This window comes from Camelus dromedarius, chromosome 11 (genome assembly GCF_036321535.1).
Source record: "Camelus dromedarius isolate mCamDro1 chromosome 11, mCamDro1.pat, whole genome shotgun sequence".
In the NCBI taxonomy this organism is placed as follows: Eukaryota; Metazoa; Chordata; class Mammalia; order Artiodactyla; family Camelidae; genus Camelus; species Camelus dromedarius.
In genome coordinates this window covers 9478937-9506559 of record NC_087446.1, presented here as the reverse complement: position 1 = coordinate 9506559, position 27623 = coordinate 9478937, and the positions used below count along the sequence as shown (strand labels likewise).

Here is a 27623-nt window from a genome sequence, read left to right as displayed (position 1 = left end):
AAGAGTATCAGGCATTGTGTCTGGAACATAAACATTAGCCTTCTTACTACTTCTTAATGTGCTTCTTAATCACTTTTCAAGTTACCCAGGATGTCAGTAATTCAGAGGACAGCGGGAAGTTATTCATCCTGGTCATGAACTGTTTCTACCATAATTTGCTTGGTAACTATGGTCGCTGCAAGTTGCTTGGAGTCGAACTAGGAGGTGGGGGGAGAGCAGAGATACTGGGGGACTGGGGAGGTGAAGGACCAAATACAGCTGGAGAAACTGGAGACCTGAGAGACGGGAAGGCCCTCTCACCTCTCCTCTCTTTTCTTTTATTCCTCCATCTGCCCTGGCTGCCTCCTGCTTCCCGCTCCGCATGTGACTGTTTTCCCAGGCCCTAGGCTGCCTGGTCCCCAGCAGCTGCCCCTCCTTCCTCCTGCAATCTGACCAGGCAAGCCTGTCTCTCCTTCACTCCTTCCACCCCTGCCAGCTGCTGCCTCTTTGCCCCATCTCCCAGGCACATACTCTAATCCACACTGGACGTGTCACACTGTGGCTTCTGGCCCACCAGTCCATCTCCACTTGGCATAAAGTGGCCCCTTATTCTGCTCACTGCCAGCTCAGGTCTCCTGTCAGACATGGTAGGGACAGCGGCGTTCCCTGGTTGTGCCTGCTCATGAGCCCCTCTCAGCTTTCCAGTCTCCGTCATCTCAGCCTCAGTTTTCCCTGCATAGAAAATCGGAGTTAGGAACAACAGCTTCTGTTGGGAAGGAACCTAAGGGATTATTTGGCCTCGCGATGTCACCAGGTAGCAGCTCTGATCAGTTGGGATTTGCCTACAGCATCTAAGGCTGCATCCAAGCTCCAGAGAAAGGAGGGCTGTGGTCAGTTAGCAAAGTCTGCCAGGCACCAGTGCAATTGATTAATGTCTGCCATGAGTGCAGCTTTAGAAAAGCCAGATATTGCTACTTATGATCTGGTCCAACTTTTCAGAGTCAAGGATACCAAAAAAATAAAATCATGCATATTTTAAATTTATATAGAATTATTATTTACAAATTTAAAATTATATGTACAAGCATACATATGTTTCATTATATATAGCTGGTTATACATATATTTGATTTTATGTATATACAAAATCAAGTGCAATATTTTCTCATGAGAACATATCAGATGGTGCCTGGACACAGAATAAGATAAATGTAACTCCTTATAGTGAAAAAGATATTCCCTTTATAATCCTTATGCATTTTCTCAAGGAAGAAGTCTCTGTTTGGTACTGACATGTCTTTTTTTTTTAACATTTTTATTGATTTATAATCATTTTACAATGTTGTATCAAATTCCAGTGTAGAGCACAATTTTTCAGTTATACATGAACATACATATATTCATTGTCATATCTTTTTCTCCGTGAGCTACCATAAGATCTTGTATATATTTCCCTGTGCTATACAATATAATCTTGTTTATCTATTCTACAATTTTGAAATCCCATCTATCCCTTCCCACTCTCCGCCCCCTTGGCAACCACAAGTTTGTATTCTATGTCTATGAGTCTGTTTCTGTTTTGTATTTATGCTCTGTTTGTGTTGTTTGTTTTTTTTAGATTCCACATATGAGCGATCTCATATGGTATTTTTCTTTCTCTTTCTGGCTTACTTCACTTAGAATGACATTCTCCAGGAGCATCCATGTTGCTGCAAATGGCGTTATGTTGTCGGTTTTTATGGCTGAGTAGTATTCCATTGTATAAATATACTACATCTTCTTTATCCAGTCATCTGTTGATGGACATTTAGGCTGTCTCCATGTCTTGGGTATTGTAAATAGTGCAGGTGTCATCCTGAAGTAGGGTTTCTTCTGGATATATGCCCAGGAGCGGGATTCCTGGGTCATATGTTAAGTCTATTCCTAGCCTTTTGAGGAATCTCCATACAGTTTTCCACAGTGGCTGCACCAAACTGCATTCCCACCAGCAATGTAGGAGGGTTCCCCTTTCTCCACAGCCTCTCCAGCATTTGTGGTACTGACATATCTTAAACAGCTTCCCAACACTTGCTAATCTCCCCTTTAAACTAAGAGACAGCAGATTTCCAGTAGGCAATGAGTTGAAACATTTTGTTTTATTGTATTGCTTTTTATGGTTATCTTCTATTTATAGTGAATACGGAAAGAATACAAAGTTTTTTTTAAATAAAAGTATGTAAACAAAAAAGTAAATTGACTTAAAGAAAAAGATTGAGTAAATAACAAAAATGGTATGCACACAGATCATTAAAAACATGTGTGAGTGAGCTTGGGTCTGATGATCTCAGGACTGAGAAGATTTGTGTCCCAGAACATATAGCATCATATGGCAGGAAGTAGGAAGACCAGAAAATTAAGCTATTCTGTGGTAAGGCTCCATGACTCAGACAACCTCAGGAAAGTGGTGTTCATTTTGGACATAAAAGCAACAGGAATCCTGAGTGAAAGGCAGTAGCCCCCTGGAGAGCAGGACTCTCTTTACTGGGAGCCCGGCACCCCTACTAAAGTGGCTCAACTCCTCTCTAGCCTTTGCTGGTCACCTCCACGTGCACCTACTCCCAGGGCCCGCCCTTTCTCCTTTCCTTCAAATACCCAAGACTGAGAGAAACCTGATTGGCCAGCTCAGGTCCAGCCTCCCTGGTTGGACAGAGCTTCTGTTCTAAGCCATCTCATAGGCTGCTGATGAACCTATGGGTGGGCTTATGTCAGGTGCCCAATCAGCTGCGAGCAGGGCCTATAAATACAGGCACTAAGCTTTCCCACCTTAGAGTTAGCTGGGACCCGGTGGGGTCCCTGCATTCCAGAGATGTCTAGTCAAGGAGGAAGGTTGTGACAGGCATCATAGGTGTGATCAGTCCCAGAAACAGAAGGAAGAGAAGAGGATGGGGTGGTGGGGAGCACTGAGAAGGAAGAGGCTAGCTGTGGGGCGACAGGCGAGGACTGCCATGTGAGGGGATGAGCCTCTTGCTGGAGCTGGCATGCTGGAACCTAGTGGATCTCGCCCCTCCAGTCTTGACTTCACAGAAGTCAAGGTGCCAGAGGTGCTCCTGTGAGGTGGATGATGCCCCCTGCATGAAGGCAGCTGGATGCAGGGAGCCCAGGCAAGGTGATGCCAGGTAATTCATTAATTCACTCATGGAATATGATGGGATGCCAGGTGCACTGTGTCAAGTACAGTGAATGGAGCTGCCATCTGGAGGTGGTGTGCCAGCCCCAGAGCTGCAGAAGAGACCCTTCCAGTGGAGGGTGGAGCAGGAGGGGCCCAAGGGTGGGCTCCCTGTGACAGCATCAGGACCCACCACTAGGAGGGGTTTACAGCAGATCTTATGAATTTTTGAAGTCATTGTGCAAAGATCTGGCCAGTGTCCACTTTGCTGGGACATTTGTATCCATACTTGGGCCACAGTCTTAAGGATGCTATAGCCAAGCATTCCGAAGTCATGAGAGACCCCAAAGGGGAAGTGACAGGGCCACTTTGTCCAGCCAACCTGTAACCCTGAGAGTCTGTCCCTCCAGCACTGAATCTCAAAGTTTGGGCATATTAATGAAGGCAGTGTTTCCCTCCAAGGGAAGCAGAACTGACACGAAGGATAAGGGGAGTTTGTCACCTGGATGAGGGAGGAGCATGTGCCAAGGTGTGGGGGAATGAGGGAGCTCCTAGTGGCTCAGTAGGACCATTGGGAGGGTTCCAGAAGGGAACGTCCCAACATGACGCAGGAGGGGCAAGGGGCAGACCAAGAAGTGGTGATGAGGACAGTGGGGAAACTGTAGCGGGTTTTAAACCAGGAGCAGCATAGCCCTATTTTGTGTTTTGGAAAGAGGACTGAGGTTGTCCTGTGGAGTGTGGGTGGGAGTGGGGATGACTGGGGCAGGAAGCCCAGAGGAGGCTGGGGGGGGAAGACCTCTGGAACCACGAGAACTCACCCTGAAAAGTAGCTGCGGGCTGGAGAGGAAGGATGCTTCAGAGGCAAAACCCGTTAGACTCCATGATTGACAAGGGAGTGGGAGAGTCAAAGCGCCCCGCCCCCCACAGTTCCTCGCTTGGGCAGTAGAACCAGGGAGCAGCAACTGAGATTTGAAAGTGAACAGCCGAGTGTGCAGGGCTGGGCGAGGGCCCTCGGGCAGAGATGTCCAGGGGATAGCTGGACACCGAGGGTCTCAGCAGTGGATAAGCCTCGAAAGAAAGTCCTCAGCTGGGCCTGGTGCCACAATGGACGGCCACCTGCTTCCCACCCCTGGCCATCTGTCTACACCGAGCGAGCTGGGTCCTGATCCTGGAGCTCTTGGAGGGACAGGTAGGCATCAGTGTTCAGGGTCAGGCAGGAGGTGGGGGGTCTGACTTGGCCTTGCCCAGGAGGGCTGGCCCAGGGGAAGCCGACCCTCTCCCTCGGGCCGGGAGGGGGCTCCTCCTCTCCTGCCTCTCCCAGCGCTTGCTCCAGGGCTGACTGCAGATCCACCAGGTCAGGGGCTCCTGGGGTGGGAGGCCTCAGCGGTTGGGGGCCCCAGTCTCCAGGGACTCCCTTCTGCGGGGAGGATGGCAGCCTCTCTTCACCAGCCCCAGAGCCCCCCAGGGCAGTGTTCGGGCGGCCTGGGCCACCGAGGAGAGTGGGGGAGAAGAGCAGCAGGTCGTCCCCAGGGGGTAAGGTACAGTAGGCATCGTCCTCCCCGGGCAGAGGCAGCAGGGGTGGGAGGAGAGACCCCTCAGGTGCCCGGGGCCCCCCCTCATCGGCCTCCTCCGTGCAGGGGTCATAGGTGAAGTACACCTGGCAGGCTTCGATCTCCAGAGCGTCTGGAAGGTGGAAGAAGAAGTAGCCCTGGTTGGTGAAGCAGCTGGTCACCGAGTGGCCACTGGTCTCTGGCGAGGATGGCGAGCCCTTGTCCTGCTGCAGCAGGAGCAGCTGCATGGCCTTGGTGTCCCTGTCCAGCACCTCCAGTGGGGAGATCTCAGGCGCCAGGCCGCTGGGGCTGAAGGAGGAGGAGGGGAAGGGCGAAGAGAGCCACTTCTGCCAGGGGAGAGAGCAGCGGGAGAGTGAGTGAGCCACCTCCTCCAGACTCAACAAAGCTCCTAACTCCTCCTCCTTCAGCAGTCTGCTCAGGACTGCCCCCTCTGGGAAGCCCTCTCTGATTGTACCTCCCACCTCCCAAACACACACATGCACCCTCTGCCCACTGGTATGGGGAGCCCTCTGCGTCAGCGCAGCGGGTGTGCTTGCTTCGCAGCCCCAGCACAGGCCCTCCTGGTTCTCTGTAGGTGCTCAGGATATATGTTGGTTCCATGTGTGACTGTTTATTGAGCGGTTACCGTGAGCCTAGTGCTACTCAAGGTCCCGGGGACACAGCAATGCAAAGGATCCTCAGTGTCTGGTGGGGACTAGCGCAAGTGTGTGAATCAACCAGCCACTGCCAGAGCAGAAGGGGCCCCGAGAACACATCACAGATGCATTAGAGTTGCCCAGAGAGGACCTGTGCCCTGGCCCTGATCACACAACCAACAGGCTCCCCACTACCCATAGAACCACCTCTGGTGGGGAGCTAATGGTCCCCCTAATTGATCTCTCCCTCCCATTGCCCTGCAGCCCCCCACTTCCCACAGTCTCCATCTACAGAGAAGAAAGCTCCCATCAGAGCACTTCTGAGTTGCTCCAGAGTCCAGAGGGCCCTGGTATGGAGTGCGGAGACCCAGGTTCCAGCCTTGGCCCTGGTACTAGCTGTGTGACCCTGGACCAGCCACTGTACCTCTCTGAGCCTCAATTCCACAACAGTTAGCTGCCTCTTTTCCTGACTTCCTCACTGTGGGCCAGCAGAGAAATGTTAAATAAGAAAATGAAGGTGGAAGCACCCGACACAGGTAAGATGCAGACTACCCTCAAGGCAGTGTGATGGGGCCTCAGGTGGGTGTGCTTGAGAATCCCAACATCCCTCAGTCCTGGGAGCACTCAGCATCTGGACTGTGGGCTCCAGAGCACAGGGACCAGGCCTGATGGGCTCCCCCTGCACTCTTGTGAGCAGCACAGGGTCTTGGGCCCAGGCAATATATTGCAGAGGAATTAATGGACCAGAAGAGAAACTTCCTGGTCCTCCCTCCCCCAGGTGAGTTCCCAAGGCTGAGCCACACAACGCAGTCTACCCCCTTCCCCAAACCAGGAGATCATGTTACAGGAGAAAAGGCCAAGAGAGGGACAGCGAGGGCAAACTAAGGATGGGAAGGGAGGACAGCAGGCTAGGAAGAGAGGGAAAGAGCCAGGTCGGTTGGGGATCCAGCACTGGAACGGGCAGTGGAGAGCCCGGCCAGGCAGCAGTGCTGAGCAGCGGGCCTGTGGCCAGCACTGGTGCCCCGGGGGGCTCTGGCATAGAGAGAGAGGAACGGCCTCTCAGCAAGATGCAGAGCAGAGTGTGGGGTCCCTCTTGGTGCCAGCTCCCACCCCTAGTCACATCATGTATCCCCAGGGCCTCCTCTGGCTACCCCGTCCACACAGCAGGCCCCGGCCAGGCATCTAGACTGGGGATGGTCTCATGGGAAGATGGAGTGGTTCACAGCTCTCTACCAAGGACCCAAGTCCCACCCCAAAATGTCTGAAGCCCACAGATTCAGAAAGACTTCAAAACTGGAGGAGGTCTGAGGCTGCATCGAGTCCCAGCCTCCAACCAATTCCAATGTAGGAATCCCTTCCGCCATGTTTCTGACACGTAGTCAGCCAAGGCTGACATGAGTTCCTCTGTTGATGGGGAGCTCACTGCTTTTAGGGCTAAAGGAGGAATTTTAAGGAGATATAGTCCCCCACATGAAGAGTACTGTAGGGAAGATGTCCCCAATCTTGGGAGTTTTCCAAAAAATTCCAGAAGGGGCCCTGATCTGCCCCAATAGAGAACTCCCAAGCCAGCCCCTGACTGCTCTGGCCCAGCATGGCTTTCCAGCTCCCCAGTGTTCCTCCTGACCTCCCTCCACCAAACCCAATCTAGGGAGCCTAGCGTTGGGGTGGGGTGGCAGCAGCAGCCCACCACATCCCCCTTCCCCCCTGAAGCTTCCTTCCTGAAGCCTGTGTGGGCTGAGGGAGGGGAGATGACTGAACTTTAGATGGCGTTCACAGCTTTTTGACATACCGTCGTGTGCTTCTCAAATGAATCTGTGTTTTGGAACTAGAAGCGACTAAAAACTTGCTAGCACCCGTGATAAGTTGCAGACCCTGACCAGGAAGTTTTTGCAAGGGCAGGGAAAGCCCTAGCCCCACAGAGCTAGCTGGTCTGCACAGGGAGACGGGTGAGGAGAACTTAGACCTGGCAAATCCTGCTCCATCCGCAGACTGCTGACAATAACGCTAGCCAGAGCTTCGTGAACACTTACTGTGTGCCAAGCAGTGTCTCAGGACCGTACGCATAGTAACACTATTTCCCCCCACCCTCCATTTTACAAGGGAGGAAACTGAGACACAGAGAGGTTCTATAACTAGCCCAAGGCCACACAGCTGGGAAGTGGTGCAGCCAGGATTAAAACCCAGGCAGTCGGGTTAAGAGGGGAGCTGCCATTCAGCCTGAGAAGATGGTGCCAGAGCTGGGGAAGAGGGCCCGTGCCCACCCAGGAGGCAGCCCATTTCACATTTCTTCTCCCACAAAGTGTAAAACCTGCTATTCCTGTACCACCTCCCCATCTAGAACGCACCACTGCCCACCCTCTGGCCAGCCCGTGTCAGCTGCCTGCCCTGTCCTCCCCCTCCAGACTCCTACCTGGAAGTCTCCTCCATGCTCTGAGCTCAGCTGGGAAAAGAACTCCGAAGGGTCTGGGATGTGACACTTCAGAACCTTCTTCAGCCTGGGCAGGGGAGAGGAAGGGAGAGAAGGAGGGTGAGAACAGAAAGGGGCCTCAGTGTCCTGCCATCGGCCGGCAGCTCTGAGGGTGGGGCATGGAGCTGCTCCACACTCATTCATTTATTTTGTCGATATTGATTGCGTGCCCCATAAGGGAGGGTACTGTGCTGAGTGCTGGGGATGCAAGAATGAGTGACAGAGAAGGTCCCTGATCTTAAGGAGCTGACCATTCTCATGGGGAGCCAGACAATGAACCAAGTGTGCAACATTACCATTCATTCTGTGGAGACAGAGAGTAGGATGCTACACAACAGAAGGATGTGGGAGTTGGGGACCACACAAGCCAGAGCGGTAGGGAACAAAGATGGCTGGAGCAGAGTGAACGAGGAGGAGGGAGGTAGGAGAGATGCCAGATTGTGGGCCTCCTGGTCAGGATTGCCATGGACAGTGGTTCAAGATGTGCACTGCCCAAGCGCACTTTTGGGGGGCTTTGTTTTGTTTTGTTTTGGGGAGGGGTGAGGGGAGGTGGTGGTAAATGGAGGCTGAATTACAGCCCATGCTCTGCTTGCCAAGCTGAGTGCCCCAGTATCTCAATGCACCTGCCTCAAGATGTATGCCACAGCCTCAAGGCCCCTAGAAAACCTGGCTACTGCCCAGATGTCTAGGCTCAGGTCCTGCACTCTTTTCAGGTCTCTGGCCACAGCCGCCTCCCTGCACTTTCAGTTCCTGGAATGCTCCTCCCTTGTTCCCACGTAGGTCTTTGCACAAGCTATTTTCTCTGCCGGGGATGCGCTCCCCATCCCTTCCCGGCCTGGTTCGCTCCTCCTCCAGGTTTCACTGGAATCATCACTTCTTGGGGAAGCTTCTCTCAGCCACCCCTTAGCTGAGGCTCCTCTCCCTGCTGTCTGCTTCCAATACATCTGGTCCCTTCCTTCCTTCACCATCCTAATCACATGTGTCTTTATAAATGTGAATGATTAATAAGTATCTGCCTTCCCCCACGGGACTGTGTCCATCAAGATGGGACCACATGCCTGCGGTGGCCCTTGTGTTCTCAGCGCTCAGCTCCGTATCTGGCCCTCAGCAAAGGAAAGAATAAACAAATGAATGCCCAGACCCATGAAGACCACCCCCTCACACACACACACAGGCACTTGGTTTGCGCGCGCACACGCGCACACACACACACACGTGTGCACACACACATACTCAGGTCCTGATGCTCTGGGCAGGGCCCCCTTGGGGGTCTCCCTCACCCTGCTCCCCTCAGGCTGGTTCCATGGGTTTCCATCTTTGGGGGAAAGGCCAGGTGTTAGGCAGAGAGGACTCATGGGAGGGCAGAGGGAGCACTGGGGTGTCAGAGCAGGGGGCTCAGTCCAGAACCTGACCTGGCGAGGGGGATGCATGTCAGACAGGAGCGTGAAGGCTGGGGGTGTGGGGGCAGCACTCTTACCATGGCCCGATATACTGGCAGTTGGCCAGAAAGTAAACCAGGAAGACAAAACCAAAGGCACTGCCCAGGCCTAAGATGACGTGGCTCAGCCAAGGAAGGGGCGGTGTCTTCTTCCCAGGTGCTGCCAGAGGTGGGAGGAGAAGAGGGACAGGGTTTAGAGACGTGCCCCTATTCACTCTGGGTCCCTCCAGCAACCCCCCACCCACGACCAGGTGCTGAGGGACAGGCCGACCTCTGACCCCAGGCTTTCACAGGGTCCCTGATTGTCCGGCAAACCTGCTATGTCCCCAACCGACATAGGGCATCACAAGCCTTCATCACAGCAGCCCTGCCTCGGTAGCAGGGAACCCACTTTACAGATGAGGAAACTGAGGCGAAAGCAGCCCACCCCTAACGCTGGCAGAAAAGCAAGAGTTTGAGGTCTCAGGGTGGAGAGAGTGAAAAGAGCCTCTCTGGCCTCCCCATGAACTCACAAGGCCAATGGCAAGTGCCACCCCCTCACTGAGCCCATTTCCATCTGTAAAATATGTCCCTGTGGCCCACCCTGCAGAGTCACATTGAGGGAGATAATGATGGCAGATGGGCATCTTACCCACATCCCAAGCCTCCCCCACCAGCTGCCCCCCAGCCACTGTCTCCTGCCAGCGCTCCGTCCCCACCCCCGCTCCCCACCAGTACCTGCCGGCCTCGTCCTGAAGGCCAGGGCTTGGCTCCAGGGGCTCCAAGAATTGTAGTTGCCTCGGGTGGACCTGACCCGCACCTGAAGCTCATACGGAGTGTCTGGAGTGAGTGTCTCCAGGAAGATCCATTGCTGGTTCTGCCTGAGGGTCAGCAGCTCGGCCTTCTGGGGCAGAGACAGGGCTGTCAGACGCAAGAGGTCCCCACTACCCACCTTGCCTCCTATGGCCAGGCTGGTTGAGGGGCTCAGCAAAGCAGCACCTTCCTTTCTCTCCTCCAGCCAGGCGCTCTCTACTGCCCCACCCCCATCCTATAGAAAGGCTCCCCGGCTCCTCAGTTGCTGGGGCCCAAATTCCAGGGTGAGTCTAAGCCTCTCCTTCCCACTCACCACCCCCGCCCGACTGCATCCAAAGCCATCTGCCAATCATCTGCTTCCACCTGCAGAACCAATTCTGGACCTTTCCCTTTTCTTTCCTCTCCTTTCCTGTCCAGGTCTGAGCTCCCACCATCTCTGGACCCCATACAGTCTCCCTGCTTCCACTGCACTCAGCTACACTCTGTTCTCCGCTGGACCAGAAAGAGGAATTTCCCATAGATCTCTCCCACCTCGGTGTCAGCCTTCTTGCTTTTTTCTGGTGCCCTAAACACATAGGCTGTATCTTGCCTTTGCAATGGCTGTTTCCTCTGTTTGGAAGACCCACCCCAGATCCTCACAGGGTCTGCTCTTCTTGACCCCCAGATCTCAGAAAAGCCTTCCCCGGTCACCCAAGTCTGAAGTAGCCTGGCCCAGTCCCTCTCAGCTGCCTTTTCACATTGAATTTTCTTGACAGCACATATCAACATCCCATAGTCTCCTGTTTCTGGGTGCCGGCTGTCTGCCGGCATCCCCCATGTGAGTTTCCTGAGAGCAGGCAGTTGTCAGGCCCAGCATCCAGCACATAGTAGGTCCTCAGTGAATGTTTGTTGAGTGAGTGAGTGAGGGAATAAAGGGACGAGTGAGTAAGTGCCCAGCCCCCATGGACTTGGACTATGATGGATTTGAAGAAGGAAAGGTGGCTGCCCAGGGCCTCCCAAATCTCTAGGGAGGGCAGTCACTGCCTCTTGGCTCTGTAACTCTTGCCTGAAATCTGCCACCAGCTGGACCCCTGAGGTGTCAGGGGACACATGGAGGGAGGCCGAGGATGGGGGCAGGCAGTACAGAGGAGCGGCAGGGGTTGCTTGGGGGCTGCTATGACTTTGCTGAGATGAAGGACGGACAGAGTCACCAGGACAGGAAGGAGGAATCAGGGCAGGTCGGGATGGGACCAATACTCACCTCCCAGCCTTGACCCGGGAACCTCTTCTGGGCCTCAAACTCTACATAGCTTTCAATGTAGTGGGAGATCTGGGAGATGTTCCAGGTTATGTTGCAACTGTGGGTCCCTATATGGACAACTTGAAGGGAGTTGGGGGGCATCAGGCGAACTGGAGACAAGAAATAAGAAAAAGGGATCCAGATGCTGAGAAAGCCCGGGCATGCTCGCACCCTCACCTTTGCACCTGTGTTCCCCTCTCCCTTGTGCCCGTCCCCCAGAAATGGGCAGGTCCCTGCTCAAGCATCACTTATTCAGAGAAGCCTTCCCCGACCACCCACCACTCTCTGTCCCCCTCACCTATTCTCTTTTTCTTCCTAGAACTTATCACCACCGGACATATTAAATCTCTACTTCTGGACCTTTGTTCATTTTCTGTCTCCTCAACCAGACTGTGAGCTCACTGAGGGCTTGGACTCGATTCTCCCGTGTAGTCTTGGTGCCTGGAACATTAGGTGGCACTTAAGAGGCACTTGATTAAATATCTGCTGAACGGATGAATCAAGGCAGCCTTTCTCAGCACTCGGAACCAATGTGAGAATTTTACTTGGATAGTCTCGTTTATTTAATTTTATTTTATTTCATCCGTCTTATATGATCATACGATTGTATGATTCTGAAGTTAAGTTGTCCTAAGTTCTTATAATTCTGAGACTCTGTAGAGCTACACAGCTAATAAGAAGCACACATTTGCTGAGCATGTGCTAAGAGGATTCTGTGTCTTGGCTTATAGACTCCTTACAACAACCATGGGTAACTGGTTATCCCCACTTTACAGATGAGGAAAACGGAGGCTCAGGTATGTTAAATGATCTGTCAGTCAGATCACACTCAATTAAGGCAGGGCTGCATTTAGAACCCTACCTGGATCTCATCCTCTGCCCGCTCTCTTTCCTAGAGATGGCCCCCAAGATCGGGGTGGGAAAAGCTGAGGGTGGGGCAAGGCCCTCAGTCATTCAGCAGACCTTCAGAGAGTACTGCCCTGATGAGGCCTGGTTCTGAGTACTCGGAACAGAGACATAGGGATGGGACAGCAGAGGCTCTTCCCTCAGGGAACCGCACAGCCCAATGAGGGAGACAGACTCATAATCAGGCAGCAAAGACCCAGGACATAAACACCCTGGGCTAGGGCTAGGGGAGTCTGGGAAAGCCTCCTGGAGGAGGTGACTTCACTGAACCTCAAAGGGTGAGTGGCAGGTGAGAAGAGCTTTCTAAGCAGTGGGACCAGCACGTGCAAAGGCTGAGAGGCATGGATAAGCAAGTTGAGTTCAGAGAGCTGGCCTTTGGTGTGGCAGGAATAGAGGCCACGAGAGGAGGCGGGCTGGAGAGGGAAGCCAGGCAGGGTCCTGAGGGGCCTTGAACACCCAGGGTAAGGAGCTGGGACTTCATCCCAAAGACAGTGAGCTGGTCAGATGTGGGCGTGGAAGCTGACTGGCAGGGTGATCCCAGAGCAGGAGACAGGGAGGGAGGAGCCCACCCCAGCCCCACCCTGGATGCCTCACTCACGGTTGTCAAAGGGCTTGAAGTCCTGGGTCATCACCGTCCTCCACTTCTCCCCTTCACGGCATATCACTTTCAAGCTGGTGATCTCAACTACGGTCACTTTCTGAGACTGCAAGGGAAGGAGGGCAGGGATGGAGCTGCCAGCAGCTGGAGTAGGGAGGGGGAGACTGTTGCGATGAGGACGAGGAGACAGGACCCAACTGCAATGAAGATGGAGCCCCTCCCCGTGCCCCACCACTAAGGCGGGGCTCTGCAGACTTTCTGTAAAGGGTCAGATAGCAAATTTTTTTGTCTTTTCAGGCCGTATGGTCTCTGTCACAACTATTCAACTTTGTCATCGTCATTGTCGTGTGAAAACAGCCATAAAAAACATGTAAGCAAATGGGCATGGCTGTGTGCCAATAAAACTTTATTTATAAAAATTAGCAGAAGGCTGGATTTGGCCCATGGACCATAGTAGTTTGTTAACCCCTGATCTCAAGTGAAGTGAGCTGCCTTGGGAGAGAGGGAGTTTTCCATCACAAGAGGTGTGCAAGCAGGATGAGGCCCCACGAGGGTGCTGGTCCGGACTTGGACTTGTGTAATAGCTTTGAGTGTGAAAGCTTCCCCTCCCCCATCTCTCTCCAGTCCCAAACCCTGACTTTTCTGGAAAGAAATGGGCAGAGCATCTCCTGTGGGCAGGCACTGCTCCAGGGCCTTAGCCACTTCTCTGGCTGACTCTCACAGCTGTCCAGCCCCACACTGCAGGTGAGAAACCTGAGGCTTGGGTGGGTCAAGGGACTTGCCCAGAGTCACACATCTGGACAGCAGGGGAGTCTGGATTCAAACTCAGGCCTCTGCATCCACAGTCCCACAGACAGACTGCAACCCAGGCTGTGGGCTGCCGAGTGAACAGCTCGCAGTGGCCTTCTCTCAGTGCAGAGGGCAGCCCTGCGGCCCGCAGGAGGAAAGTCTGGTGCAGGCCCTGTCAGCATCTGCGTTCTGGGGTCTGGGGTGCTGTTTTCAGGTCCAGGACCCCAGGCACCATCCCTCTGACCTACTGCGGGCCCCTCTATGAACAAACCTTGAACCTGATCATCAGCGTTCCTGGAGCTGAGAACAATTGCTCCCTCTCCAAGCCAAGGACCCTGCCCTGGCCTTCCTCTAACTACAGTGAGGGGCCAGATAATAATAGCATTTTCCCAGATAATAATAGTATTATCATATTATTATTACTACTACTGTTGTTGTTGTTGTTTTAAAGATGCCAATAATACATTCTGCTGAGCGCTGACTGCGCCAGGCACTCTGCTAAGCCCTTCACATGTGTTATCTCCTTTAATTCTCTCAACACTGTATGAGACAGACACTATTACCCTTCTCATCCTACAGCTGAAGAGACAAAGCACAGAGAGGCTGAGGGACTTGCCTAAGGCCACACAGCTAAGTGAGGCAGGGAGCTGAAGCCAGACTATCTGCAGAGTTCAGGGGGATGGGCACAGCAATCTGTTTTGAAGGGCTCTGCCTTTATTAGCTACAATATGTCAGCCCATCTCCACATTCTCCTGCCCCTTGAGAATGCATGTAACCTGATGATGGTTGGACAAGGTGGGCTGGGCGTCCCTGGTGCCCATCACTGCCAAGAAGGGTTTGCTGGATAATAAATCCTAGCTCTGCCACTCTCTGTCTACGTGACTCGGGCAGGGGCCATGCCTCTCTGAGCCTCGGTTTCCTCATTGGTAAGAAGGGAGCAGCGCTGGTTCCCACCACCGGGGATCGTGTCAAGTGTATGTGCTCTGCTCTGGGTGGCATTCTAAGTACTTGACCCTCAGAACAACCCACAAGGAAGGCACCATTGTTATTCCCTTTTACAGAAGGGAAAACTGAGACTCAGAAGCTGCCCATTGTCACCCAGTGGGTGTACGAGGGAGCCAGGGCTGGAACCCAGACCGCCCGGCTCTGCAGTCCACACTCAAACCCACACCACCCTGCACTTGCCCACCTCGGGAGGAGTCAGGTGTGGTGGTTATTATTATTAGGAGGCATTCTCCCGACTTGAGAAGGAGCACAGGAATGTCCCAGGATCCACAAAGTACGGGGGACACAGCAGGAGCAGAGGCAGAGTGGCCGATGTCCCATGTCCCTTGGAACTCTCAGTCCCCTGGGTCAGACCTACTTTTTCCCTTGGAAGCTGCCCTCCTCCCTCTGCCTCTCCAGCCCCGGGACGCCCACTCTGCGGCAGCCTGCAGCCACTGGGGGCTTCTCCCCGGGAGGGCACCCCTTTGCTCCTGCTGGCCTGGCCACCGGGGCCTCTCCCTCAGTGATACTCACATCTGGGGGTCCAAGTATCAGGTTACATGCCCAGGATCCCGGCCTCACTGGGAGCAACTCACAGGATTTGTTCCACCGCCTTTAAAGACAAAAGAACTCCCCTTAGAGGAAAAACAGGGACCCCCTCCCCAGAGCTGGCCCTTGGGATTGTCCCTGGGCAGTGTGACTAGTCTGTGCCAGGTTACCCCCCGACCTGCACCACCTCCCGTCATGGGCACCTTTTCCTGCCCTCCCCATCCCAGCCAGTCCCTACAGCATCTAAAGTGATTTTCTACAAACGAGGACTTCAGGACACTTGGCCCTCCCCACCTAAATCCCTCCAAAGTCTTCCCATAAGGTGTAGGGTGAAGGCAACCCTTGACTGGGCCTTCAGAGCCCCATGGAATCACCACCCACTTGGGAACCAGTGTCAAAGCCCAAAGCCTCCTTTGCTGGCTGCCACCAAGTGTTACCATCACGGCGACCCTTCACTGATTCCCTCCCAGCCTGAAGGTTCCAACCACTCCCTGGTCCTCTGTCCCCACAGGTGCTTTAGGGGTCTCTCAAAATCCCAGGTTACTCAAATAGCTTGGGGAGCCCCATCTCCCCCACCTCCACCTCCGCTTCTAAAATCAAGTCCAGCGTTGGCATAGCAGGCGTGCAACCCAAAGTAATCCAGCTCTTGTGCAGTCCCTCCACTGCAGCCTGGACCCCATGCCCCACTGCCACCCAGGCTCCAGGAGTCTAAATATCTGATCCACAATTTGTTCCAGACTCCTGATACCAAGAGTCTGTGGGTCCTATTGCCCAAGATTCTCAAAGCGCAGAGTTCTTGGAGTCTGAGAGCTAGGATTTCAAGAGTCTAAAAGTCAGTGATTACAAGATCCCACATGCACCATTTATACGGCTGGGCGTGGATGTAGCAGGATGTGGCCTGCAGGCCCCTGTCTTGGCTCCAGACGCAGGAGATATTGGCTCTCGAATTGTAGAAGCAGGTGAGCTTGGAAGTGTCTGCTGGCAAGACGAGGGGTGCGTGGCTGGCTGCAGGGTGCCCATGGCCCTCTGGGGCTTGCCCGCCACTCCTGCTCCTACCAGATGAGGAGGCGGGCAATCCTGGCAGGCAGAAAAGGGGTTAGTGGACCCATTTCAGAGAGGACAAAACTGAGCCCCGGAGCCTGCAAGGACCCCCAGGAAGGTCGAGGCAGGGCAAGGACAGGAAGACAGTGTCTTCCTGAGGCTTGGAGAGGCTTATGGGTGCAGCGGGGGCAGGATGGAGGGACGAGGAAGAAGGTGGTTACCTGATCTCTGGTCCCATTGCCCCCATCTCCCTCCTCCCCTGCCTTCTGCCCCAGCCAAGGGAGCTTCTGCCAAGAGGCAGGGGTCTCAGAAGTTCTAGAAGGGTCTTGGTTTCCTCCCTGAGGGAAAGCACAGCTGTCCAGATGCCAGTGTTCTCACCATTCACTGCTGTAGATGCCCGAGGGATGACCAGGGGCAAGAGGAGGACAAGGAGGAACAGACACCAGGACCCAGCAGGAGCTGCCATCACATCCACGGGTGGGAGCTGGGGAAGGAAGCCCTGGATGGAGGAAGAAAGGGAGAGAGCACAAGTGAACACCCAGCCATATCGTCACCCACCCAAGAGACAGGCTAAACCCTGCCCTCTCAGGGTACAAGCATCTGTTCCCCACCACACTGACATAGCCCAGCCTCAGGGCCTTTGCACCTGCTGGTCCTTTTACTCCATGCATAAGCTCATTCCCTTCCTTCAGAGGTTCGGGGACCCATGTTGTCATTGCTGAAAGCTCTCTGAGCAGGCCAACCCCTTGTTCAGAAGTGGGGAAAACTGAAGCCCAGAAAGAGGAAAAATTTGCTTATGTCCATATAGGGAGGCCAGCACTGAGCTGGAATTAAAACTCACCTCCTCTCTACCTGGAAGCCCCGCTCACCACACCAAAACCATTTGTTAAGAGGTTCCTCTATACCAGGCTCTATTTTAAACTCTTTAACTACAGCACTAAGAACATCTACTGGAGATGCTCTTATTACCCCTATTTTCAAATGAGGAAACTGAGACACAGAGAGGTGAAGCATATTACCCAAGGTCACACAGCTGATAAAAGGCAGATATGGAATCTGAACCAGGGTAGACTGCCTGCAGCCCAGGCCGGGGCTTCGCCTCCTGTAACTTCTCTGGCTGCATCTTCCCACCCACTGAGATGGTCCACACCATCAATAAACATGTGTTGATTACCTCGTAACAATACTCGTGGGGGGTACTGAGCACTCATGCTGGGCCAAACACATCACGTCTATGAGCTCATCTAATCTGCCCAGCAGCTGGGGGTGGGCACTTGTACCGTCCCCTTACACAGATGAGGAGACCAAGGCTCCTGCCGTTAACCTGCCCAAAGTCACATGGCAGAAGAGGCAGAGATGGGATTCCATCCCCGGGCTCCACTCCAAGGCTGTTTCCTTACATCACTCTACCCTGCCCAGACCCTGTCCCAGGCACTGGTCCCAGAGGTAAGGCCCACAGCCTCTTTGCCCTGAGGAGTCAGGGCCCAGGAGGAGCACAGGCCAACTGGTGGGTACCTGACCTGGGTGTGGAAAGGAGCCCAGAGAGGTTCCTGGGTGGGGGCTCCTCCTTGCCCAGGCCACCATCCCCATAGGAGGGTACACACCCAGGGCAGGGCTGGCTGCATCTTTCTTTGGACCCTCCAACCCTCTATAGCACAGAGCACAGGACTGAGACCCCAAATGGTGCAGAGCCCAGGAAAGGGGCTCCCAGAAAACCCCCTGTGCCTCTTACCTCCTCCATCACGGCCCTGGGGCAGGCCTACTGTTGATCCAGACCCCAGCCAGCTGGGCCACACCATGCCCAGGACAGGACCTGGCCCAGAGCCTCGGGGTGAGAGGAATAAGGCTGGGGGCATGGGTGTGCAAGATCACAGGAAAGTCAGAGCCAAAGTATAGTCCCAGCCAGCAAGTTGGGCAGGAGAAGCTGCATTGTTTAGAAAGAGTTCCCCGCCACCCAGAGCCAGAAGGGAGCAGCACCCTACACCAAGAGGACCAAGAGCACAGAGGATGCGGGGGGCAGGGCAGGAGGGCTGCTGGCAGTCTCTGAGGCTGCACCCTCCTGCAGAGGAGGAAACTGAGTCTCAGGTCGGTTAAGGAACCTGCTCAAGGTCACAGAACAAGGAAGAGGCCCAGCCCCAGAGAGGGCAAGTTGGACCTTTGAGTCCCCAGCACCCTCGATACTGCGTTCTCATACACACCCATGAGTGTGTGCCCTGCCCTTCACGACTGCAGACCCGTGCACACTCATTGACTCATTACATCCCCACAGCAGCCCTAGGAGTGTGTGTTATCATCCCCATTTGATAGATGCCAAGACTGACACTCAGAGCTGCCCAAGGGGCTGAACTCCCCAGGTCATCTGATGTCAAGTTAGAAGAAGAGGATGGTGATGGTGATGATGGTGGTGATGGTGATGATGGTGATGGTGGTGAAGACGATGGTGGTGATGATGACTAATCTCTCATTCTGCCCGGCACTGTCATTAGCATTTTGCAGATATTACCTCATTTAATGTTCACAGCCACCCTATGAGTAGGTACTATTATGACTTCTTTTCTCAGATGAGAAAACTGAAGCACACGTAAGCATCTTGAGTAGAGCTAAGATCTGAACCCAGTCAGTTGTAGCCTGAGGCCCTGCCGAGGCTGACGTCGTGCGACGTGGGGTACAGGGGATTGGGAGGATGTGAAGCAGGGGCTCAGTTGTAGCCTGAGACACATCCCACATGACTTGACCTTGATCCCATCTCCCCTCATCCTCTTCGACCATCCCCCCGCCAACACACACACAATGGGCTCCCTCTTGCTGTTCAAGTCTGGGGGCATCTCCCTAGCTGGGCATGGGATGTTGGTTGTTGGGAAGGGAAGGAGACCTTTGGGGATGGCTCCACCTCTTAGGTCTTCCAAACCCAGTTAAGGCTGGAGGCCCCCATCCCCAGGAATGGAGGGAGAGCCTGACCTGGGGGCAGCCCCAGAGATGGAGTCCCATCCCCTCCAGCAGCACCTGGAGATGCTACTGACCTGCCCAGTCACACAGCCAAGTACAGGACAAAGCTGGACTTGAACCCAGGGGTGTGACCTCCAGCCAAGGGCTCCCAGAAACCTCCCAGCCCACCCACTTCATAGCCAGGTCTCAGAGGAGCCCCTCTCTCCTCCCTCACCCCACAGCCCCCTAAGTGTACTTTCCACAGGGTGTACACTCTGCAGACATCAGGAGGTTGCCCGCATCTTTCCCACCCACATCCCAGCGCCCTCTCTGGGCACTCAGCCCATTTAAGGCTCAGCTGGCCTTCCGCCTCCCAGTCCTCCCACCTCCTTCTCCCCTCCTGGGCTGGGAGGCCCAGCAAAGGGCCTGGGGAAGCCCCTCATCCCAGAGCAGCCCCCAGCCTCCCATGGGGAGAGCTGGGAAAGAAGGGAGGCTTAAGACCAGGGACCAGCTTTTTCTCAAGCAGTCATGAGAGCAGAGCCTTCCTCACCCCTGGGGGGGGGGGGGGGATTCTAATATAAACTTGAGAGTGAGGCCAGGAGATGGGAGTTCAGGCAGAAACTGCTGGAGCATCTGAGTCAGAGCTGAAAATCATCCCCGTGACCTTCACTTCCAGCCCTGTGGCTGGTAGCAAGGGCCAGGACGGAGCCCTGGGGGAACCAGGGGAGCCGGCAGGGGCAGCGGGAGGGCAAGGTGGGACGTTACCTGGCTGAGACATGGGGCTGCGGGGCACTCTTCCTGCTTCTCTCTGCTGCTGGGACCTCAGCCATCTCCCCAGGGCCCAGCTCTGGCTCCCTCGGCCCAGGTAGTAGACGGCTGATGGGGCCAGACGGTAAAGACTAAAACCCCAGGGCCAGCCTACTTCCTGTGTAGAGGATGGAGGGGCAAGGCCTGGGCTGGGGAGGCGGGGGAGATCTGGCTGGTTAGAAAGCCTGAAACTCCCGTAGCACCAGGGCCCAGATAAAGATCTCCCTCCTCCGCTGGGGGGGTTCAGGCGGGTCAGGGGGGAGCACCGTGGGTGTGGCGGCAGCGGGCGCACGTGTACACACTCACACACATGCCATCACTCCCAAATAGATGCTTTGCTGCACACAGGAGCCCATCATGGCAAGGCCCCTACTTTTTCCTCCCACCTTACTCCCACCCCAGCTCACAGGCCACCTCAAACCTCTGACACCTTCATCGGTCACACACACACACCCAGGAACATGCAGGCCTCCCACAAACGTTTCTCTTTAGGTGTACCCCAGTCATGGGATAAGACACCCCATCTCTCTGAGACTTCCGTTTTCATCCAGCCTTCCAGGATGCCCCTTACTCAGTTTAGCACTAAGAGGTAACAATTTTGAGGGGCTTTGCAAACAATTTGATGGCCACTTATTGAACATTCTAGAACCCTCCTCTTCCCCTCAAGCCATGGTTTATAATTCCTTTTTTCCTCCGTGCTGGGGAGGGGAGATAGGTTCAGGGCTTTTGGAGGGGGAGGTAATTACGTTTTTTTTTTTTGATGGAGGTACTGGGGATTGAACACAGGACCTTGTGCATGCTGAGCACACACTCTACCACTGAGCTGTATTCTCCCCCGACTTTTTTTTAAATGATGAAACGTTACAGAACCCTCTTGGAAAGATGCACGTCTATTCATGCTCAGTGTCACAGACCCAGGAACTCTGAAATTAGTGTCAGAAGTAGCAGCTCTGCTGTCTCCCCATTTTAAACTCTCTGCTCCGGGGCGGAGGGGGTGGCAGGGTTGGGGGGTCCTTGTGAGCAGCTGTCTCTTTCAAAGAAGAGAATGGGGCGAGCCGGAGGGGCCGCAGGAAGAGCCGCTCCGCAGAACTTTCTGTCCGCAGAGAAGTGAGAAAACAGAATTGAAGACCTCGAGGGGAGAATCAGGCCACCCCCTTCTGAGCGGGAGGGCAGTGTTGCCAAGAAAAGACAGATCTGATTCGAGGCCGTTTGAAAGCTGAGTGACAAGCCTCCCTGTGCTTCAGTGTCCACGCCTGTAGAATGAGGGGCAACAGCTCCTGCTGGGATGTTCGGAGGAGCAAACAGCCTTACAGGTGGAAAGTGCCTCGCCTGGGGAACACGCATGCGCAGTAGGCTCGCAATACCGCCCCCCACCCCCTCCGCAGCAAGGCTTTCTGACTGCAGGAGAGGGTAGCAAACGCAAGCACCCCAAAGATGAGGATAATAGCTGTGAGTTATTAAGCCTAGAATCATTCTGGAAGCTTCTCAAGAAACAAGAAATGCTGGTTCTCCCAGGGAGGAAAACCAGGTAAGGAAAGGGTAGGAAGACCATTTTGGTTTTTGTTTGTTTTTGTTTTTGTTTTTGTTTGCTATAGACCCTTTTATACTGCATGTAGGTATTTCCTGCCCGAAAACATGTGAATTCAGTTAAAATTTTAAAAAACACATATAAAGAAGAAATACATCCCCCAGGTGAAGACAGACATCGTGGGCCCAGCTTGCAACGGTTCTGTCCATGGGGTTGGCCTTGGCCTGCCCTGCATGTCCTCCTGGTCCTCCATCCCTCTGCCCTTCTTTCATTCATTCCGCAAACATTTCCTGAGCACCCAGGATGCCCCAGCGGCCGGGTCAGGCAAGGAGGAGCCTGAGGTGACCGATGACGCCAGCCCTGCTGTTATGAGCGGCACACAGGCAGGCTCGGGTGGGACCAGGGGAGGCGGCTGTAACCAGCCACGTGCCCTGGGCGTTGGGGTGTGGCATGTGCAGGGGCAGCCTCCAGACTCGGCATCCCCTGCTTCAGGCCCCGGGGTCTGGGGCTCTGCTTTTGCCAAAGAACTCAGTCCAGGTGGAGAGGCAGGGGGTGGGCCACACAGCCAGAAAAACAGTCCTGCACATTCTTCGCATCCCCCACCTGCAACCTCACAGCTGTGGAGCATGTTGGAGGGGGTGCAGCGTGGTATGAGGGAGCACGGGAATGTGTCCCCTTACCCTGCTGTGCCCTCCCTCCTGGGCATCAGCTAGACACCTTATGCCAACCTCCCTGCTGTCAGGTGCAGCCATGTGACTGAGTCTGGCCAGTGGGATGTGGGTGTAAGTGATATAGTTTGCTTCCAGGCCGAAAAAAACCTCACCATTGATCCTCCTCTGTGTCCCTCCCTCACTCCCTCCCTCTTCCTCCCCTCCTTTCTCCTTCCTCTTCCCTTCCTCCCTTCCCCTTCTCTTCCCCTGCAAGAACCCACTGGAGAGATGTGAAGACCTAGGAGCTGGGGGAGCCATGTGAAGGACAGATCTTCAACCCCTCATTCCCTAGACAACCCACACTGGACTGTCACATGAGCAAGAAATATGCTTTTATTGCATGGGGTCTCTGAGATTTGGAAGTTCTTGTTTCCTCAGTTAGTGGGCTTTACCCTGACTAATTTGGAAAGTGTCCACAGGTACCTGAGCTGAATGTTAAAGCCAGGTGAGGAAGGGTGGAAAGGGCCAGCCAGGGACAGGCCCCAGGGCTTGTCAAGTACATTATTCAGCCCCCACCCCAGTCCCACGGCCACCTGCCCCACAACACCGGCCAGTTCCATGGCAGCCCCCTTACTGGCCTCCCTGTTCCCACTCCTGACCCCTCCAGTCTGTTCTCCACTCAGCAGCCAGAATAATCTTTCCCAAACTCAAATCAGGTCATTTCACTGCACCACCCCCTTTAAAACTTTCCAGCAGTTTCCAGTGAATTAAAAATAAAATCCAGGCTCTTAATCATGGCCTCAAAGTCCTGTGCTCATCTCTGAACCTCCCTCCAGCTTGGGCATTACTGCCGGTCAGCAGACATGCCAAGCTCCCCCACCCCAGCCCCGTGATCACACTGAGCCCCGCATAGACTGCTCCCCTGCTCTCTACAGAGCTAGCACCTGCTTTCCTATTTTACAGGCAAGGAAACTGAGGCTCATGGGTCACTCGACCAGAAGGTGGCCAAGCCAGGATTAGAATCAGCCAGGATTAGAATGGAGGACGTGAGATTCTCCCTGAGGTAACCTGAAGAGGAATCCAGAAGCTTCTCTGATGTCAGGGGCCTCACAGAGCCCACCCCGGCCTGCCCAGACCTTTGTATCAGGAGCTCTGGGGATTGGACCCAGCCTCCCCTCCCAGCACCCAAACCACCAAGCACATCAAACCCTCGTTCCTGTAACTGCCTTTCCCGTTCCATCCATGCTCTGTCCTCACTGTCTCACTGTGAACCAACCTCCCTGCACCCTCAGCTTTTGAGGACACAGCCCCAACCCTGCTGAGACCTCACTTCCACAGGAACCATGGGGCAAGTGTATTTGGGCTCTTCTGGCTCCCGTGTCCCTTCCTGACCAGGACATTTCCACTTGACCATCACAGGACTCCCTCTCTCGCGGACCAAGCCAGGCTGCCGGACCCTGCGCCCACCTCAGCTCTGGCCCCTCCCCCCTCCTCTGAACTCCGACTGCCAGGAGACTTCAGGGTTCCTGAAGTTGCCTTCAGACTCCTGCCCCATCTTCTCCCCAGGGACCCTCTGTCTGACTCCACATCATGGTCTTTGCCCAGGCCCACCTGGGACCCTGTTGCCACTCGGACTTATGCCTCCCCAGACCTCCACTGCCACCTCACCCCCCTTGCAGCCACCACCCCTCCCACTCTACAACAGTGTCCCAGTTAGGGTTGAGTCCAGCTACATGTATCAAAAGAGAATTGAAGAGGATAACAGTGCCCTAAGATTAAGAGAGGAGTTTATTTCTCTCTCACATAAAAGCTGCCCAGAGGCAGGCAGCCCAGGGCTGGTGGAGGGGCTTTATGATGTCATCGTGATCCTGAGCTAAATCTGTGCTGCTCCTGGGGCATCCTCAATACCTTTCTTTTACTTCATGGACCAAGAGAGCTGTCCAAGCGCCATCCATCTCATGTGATTCCTGCAGCTATTGCAGGAAGGAGCAGAGAAGGGCACCCTCTGCCTGTTAAGGACCCTTCCCCAAAGTTGCCTGCACACTTCTAACTTACATCCTATTGGCTACTGAGTCATGTGACCAGTCTAGCTGCAAAGGATGCTGGGAAATGTGCCTAGCTATAACTAGAGGGAACCCAGACAGGGGAGAGCAGGTCTGGAGAGACCATTAACTCCCAGCTGTGACTTTCCTCTGCCATGAAGACCTCCAGTATCTCACAGACCACCCACCCCACCCCCTCCCTCTTGCTCAGCCCAGACTGCACAGCTGCTCATTCAGTTGACACTCTCACACCCACCCTCGAGTCCTGACATCCCCACCCCTCTTAGGGGGTCCAAAGTCAGCAGGTGGCCGGGTCCTCAGCTGGAGAGTATCCTACCGCCACAGAGCCAGGCTTCACCGGTCACCAGACACTAATGCTAGTCCCTGGCCAGGAGGCAATGACACGTATGATTTTGCATCCAACTCTCAGCCTGGTCCCCCCATCAAATGGAAAGCACAATGTAGAACGGAACCTCAGGGTGATCAGAGCAGGACAAGAAGGAGAAAGGGCAGTCTGGTGGCTGACCACCCTGAGGGTACTCCTCCCAGCCACCCGCTCTGCAGACAACCTCACTTCATTGGGTCATGCCACCCAACTGTCCCGAGCCAGAATGTGGCCATAGTCCATGGTTCCTTCTTTCTCACTCCCACTTCCAAGCTATCGCCCTTACTGTCTCTGCTTTGCCACAGAATCACTCCTCACTGGCCTCCCAGTCTCCAGAATTCAATATCCCTGTTCTTCTGGGTTCCTCTGTGTGTGGCCTGGTTCATCGGCCCCTCCAACACCAGAGCCCACAGCAACTCAGTTCTCATGCAAACCATTGTCATTCACATAGAAAGTCATCCCCTCTTCCAGTTCCTCACCAGGACTGCCCTGGGGGAAGCAGCTGTCCCACTTTGCCGGGGCCTGAGGGGGCTTCCAGACATGGACTTTCAGTGCTAAACCTGGGATAAGTTTGGCCACCCTATTCCCGCCCCACTCTTCCAGACTAACTCAGCTCCTTAATTTAAAACTAGTCCTTCCCTGATCCCCCATCCCAGCCAGGTCAGATTCTGTGCACATCCAGGTACCTCATCTTGTGCCATGACTTCTGCTCATGTGTCTACACTGGGAGCTCCCTGAGAACAGGAACCGTGTCTGGTCCATCCAGATTGCCCCAGAGCCTAGAAAACTACCTGACATACAGACGTGTCAAGAGGCAGGGAAGGGAGGAAAAAAAGGAAAAGAAAAGGAACTGAAGTCTCCAAAACTCTAATACCCCTAAGGGTCCAGCAGCTGCAAATTAAAAATAACGCTTGAAATGATATTTGAAGTTTCAATGGTTTGCCAGGAAAAGCAGTCACATGGGTGGGCTGCCTTGCTGCCATTCCTCAAAGTGGGACCACCCCTCTGGGAGGCAGGTTGACAACGACATCTACCAGCATCTCCAGCACATGACGCAGCAGACATCCTACAGAGAGACGATGCCACGTGGGAAACGTGGGCGCCAAGGGATTCACACGGTCAGGAGCCTGGAGGCAGCCTCACAGTGCAGCCCCAGAGGACTGCTGGCGAGTAAGTTAGGGAACGTCCACCTGGTGAAATACAAGGTCGTTGTGACAAGAGGAAGGGACAGCTCTCTATTGCTGGCGTGCGTGTGTGTGCGTGTGTGCATTTGTAAGCGTGCGTGTTAGTGGGAGGGGGTGAGAAGGTGCAAGTTCATGATAGGTGTGAGAGTGAGCCTGTCTGTGTGTGAAGGTGTGTGCACGTGTGAGGGGGAGCCGAGGTGTGTGTGTGTGCGTTGTGCATTGATGGAAATGTGCGTGCAAGAGAGCACGTCTCGTGGAAGTGACTGTGTCTGTGACCTGGCATGTACGTGCTCCGAATCATTCTGGAAGGAATCCTTAGGGACTGGTAGCTGCATCTTCCTTCAGGGAAGGAAACTGGGAGACCCAGCAAGCGAGGCGGGGAGGAATTTTCCTAAATAACCTTTTGCACCTTTTGAAGTTTGTTTCATAGGAACATAATATCTACTTAAGAAAATAAATAAAATTGGAACCAAAATCGAAATGAAAAATTGTGGGACCCTTGGTGGGGGATGGAAATACACTAAGGGCTCCCCAGACACCAGGCTTCCTACCACCTCTATTTCCGAGCTTTCCCAAGGAACCTGAAAATGGCCTTGTATCCCCAGGCACGGGGACCACCTCCCTGTGCCGATGGCACCCAGGGAGCGAAGCGTTTTGTCCACAGTCACACCAACTTGTAACCCCCGTCCCCTGACTGCCAGGCCAGAGTCACAGGGACACTCAGGAAAGCTCCGAAGACCCTCTGACAGCGCCTGCAATGGTTTCCCCCTTTCGTGTGAGAGACAGGTAGAAAAGGTTCTTTTCACTTGTTCTTATTCTTAAGTAGGTTTCACCAAGATCTGTGATCTTTCTCAGAAGACAATTTAGGTGTTGCAGCAAGGGAAGAGGACGTGTGATGTTTGCAAAGTGTCTGTGAGAAGTTCCTCTCTATCTAGAAGTTATGCTTGCTTGCTTTTTTTTTTTTTTTTTTTAGTGTTTTTATTAAGGAATCGGAAAAAATTTAAATGTCCCTTTATGGAGATTGTGCCTGGCTGTCAGCACTGCCTACAGTGTCTGCTTAGAGAGAAGCAGTAAATGGGGTCAGAAATCCTCCCCAGCCCTGGAATGATGCCTTCAGTCAAATCCTAGCTCCAGGGCCAGGGACCCTGGCCTCCCAGAGAACAGGGAACCCTGAACTCCCCTGAGCAGTGAAGATGCCCACTTCAGGCTGTGGGCAGGTGCAAGGTGGGCCAGATCTGGGTACCGCCTGGCCCAGCATCATATAGAGAGACTGTGAAATCTCCTCCTGGTCCCTGACTCTTGGCATCCTGGCATGTCCATCTCAGTGCCACCTCCAGTATCTAAGTAAGGCACAGCTGAGAGAAGAGAAGCGACTAGATTTTGGCAGATCCCATAACAGCCACAGTGAGGATGCAAAAAAGACCACGAGTCTCCTTCAGAACAACTGAGCAGAGGGGGAGTGTATAGCTCAGTGGTAGAGCATGTGCTTAGCATGATCGAGGTCCTGGGTTCAATCCCCAGTACCTCCATTAAATATAAATAAATTAACCTAATTACCTCCCCTCTCTCCCCCCCCAAAATCACGGAACTACTGTGCCAAAGTGAGCCCGAGGAAGAGGAGTTCTGGGCAAGAGCAAAGCCTCAGAAGGTGCTGGGCCAGTGTCGAGGATTCGTGGAGAAGGGCCCCTTGGGTGGCACTCAGGGAAGCATGGAGGTGGGGGTCCCTGTCATTACTCCCACAGCACCTGCATCTGTAGTTCAAAGCCTTCCCCACCGTATGCTCACACAAGGGCTCCGCCAAGTTTAAAACAGGCTTCTCTTGACATTGTTTCTATTTCTACAAGTTCACAGGTTCACTGGAGGGCCACCCCATCTGCACAGTATAGACAGCAGGGACAAAGTGATTAACTAAAATCCACCTGACTCTCT

General features: G+C 54.0%; 1 protein-coding gene across 2 annotated transcripts; it reads right to left on the bottom strand.

The window, feature by feature from the left end:
• Positions 1-2095: 2095 nt before the first annotated feature.
• IL2RB (interleukin 2 receptor subunit beta) lies at positions 2096-20015 on the bottom strand. Of its 2 annotated transcripts, none has more exons than XM_010994782.3 (10): positions 19864-20015; positions 16552-16672; positions 15993-16209; positions 15118-15196; positions 12811-12916; positions 11268-11416; positions 9953-10118; positions 9275-9395; positions 7741-7825; positions 2096-5021 (listed from the first exon to the last, which is right to left on the bottom strand). In XM_010994782.3, the coding sequence occupies exons 2-10, from the start codon at positions 16637-16639 to the stop codon at positions 4266-4268; spliced, it is 1767 nt and encodes a 588-aa protein (XP_010993084.3). In that variant the 5' UTR covers positions 16640-16672; positions 19864-20015; the 3' UTR covers positions 2096-4265. The 2 variants fall into 2 exon arrangements, with proteins under 2 accessions (XP_010993084.3, XP_031319080.2); XM_031463220.2 differs by having other exon boundaries at positions 9953-10115.
• Positions 20016-27623: the final 7608 nt, after the last annotated feature.

Excerpts from the sequence above, each read along its gene's own strand:
- IL2RB (XM_010994782.3), bottom strand. The coding sequence starts at position 16,639 with ATGGCAGCTCCTGCTGGGTCCTGGTGTCTGTTCCTCCTTGTCCTCCTC. Across the intron at positions 9,396-9,952 it reads CTTCAGGACGAGGCCGGCAG|CACCTGGGAAGAAGACACCG; the intron begins GTACTGGTGGGG and ends CACCTCTGGCAG. Across the intron at positions 5,022-7,740 it reads AGCATGGAGGAGACTTCCAG|AAGTGGCTCTCTTCGCCCTT; the intron begins GTAGGAGTCTGG and ends CTCCCCTGGCAG.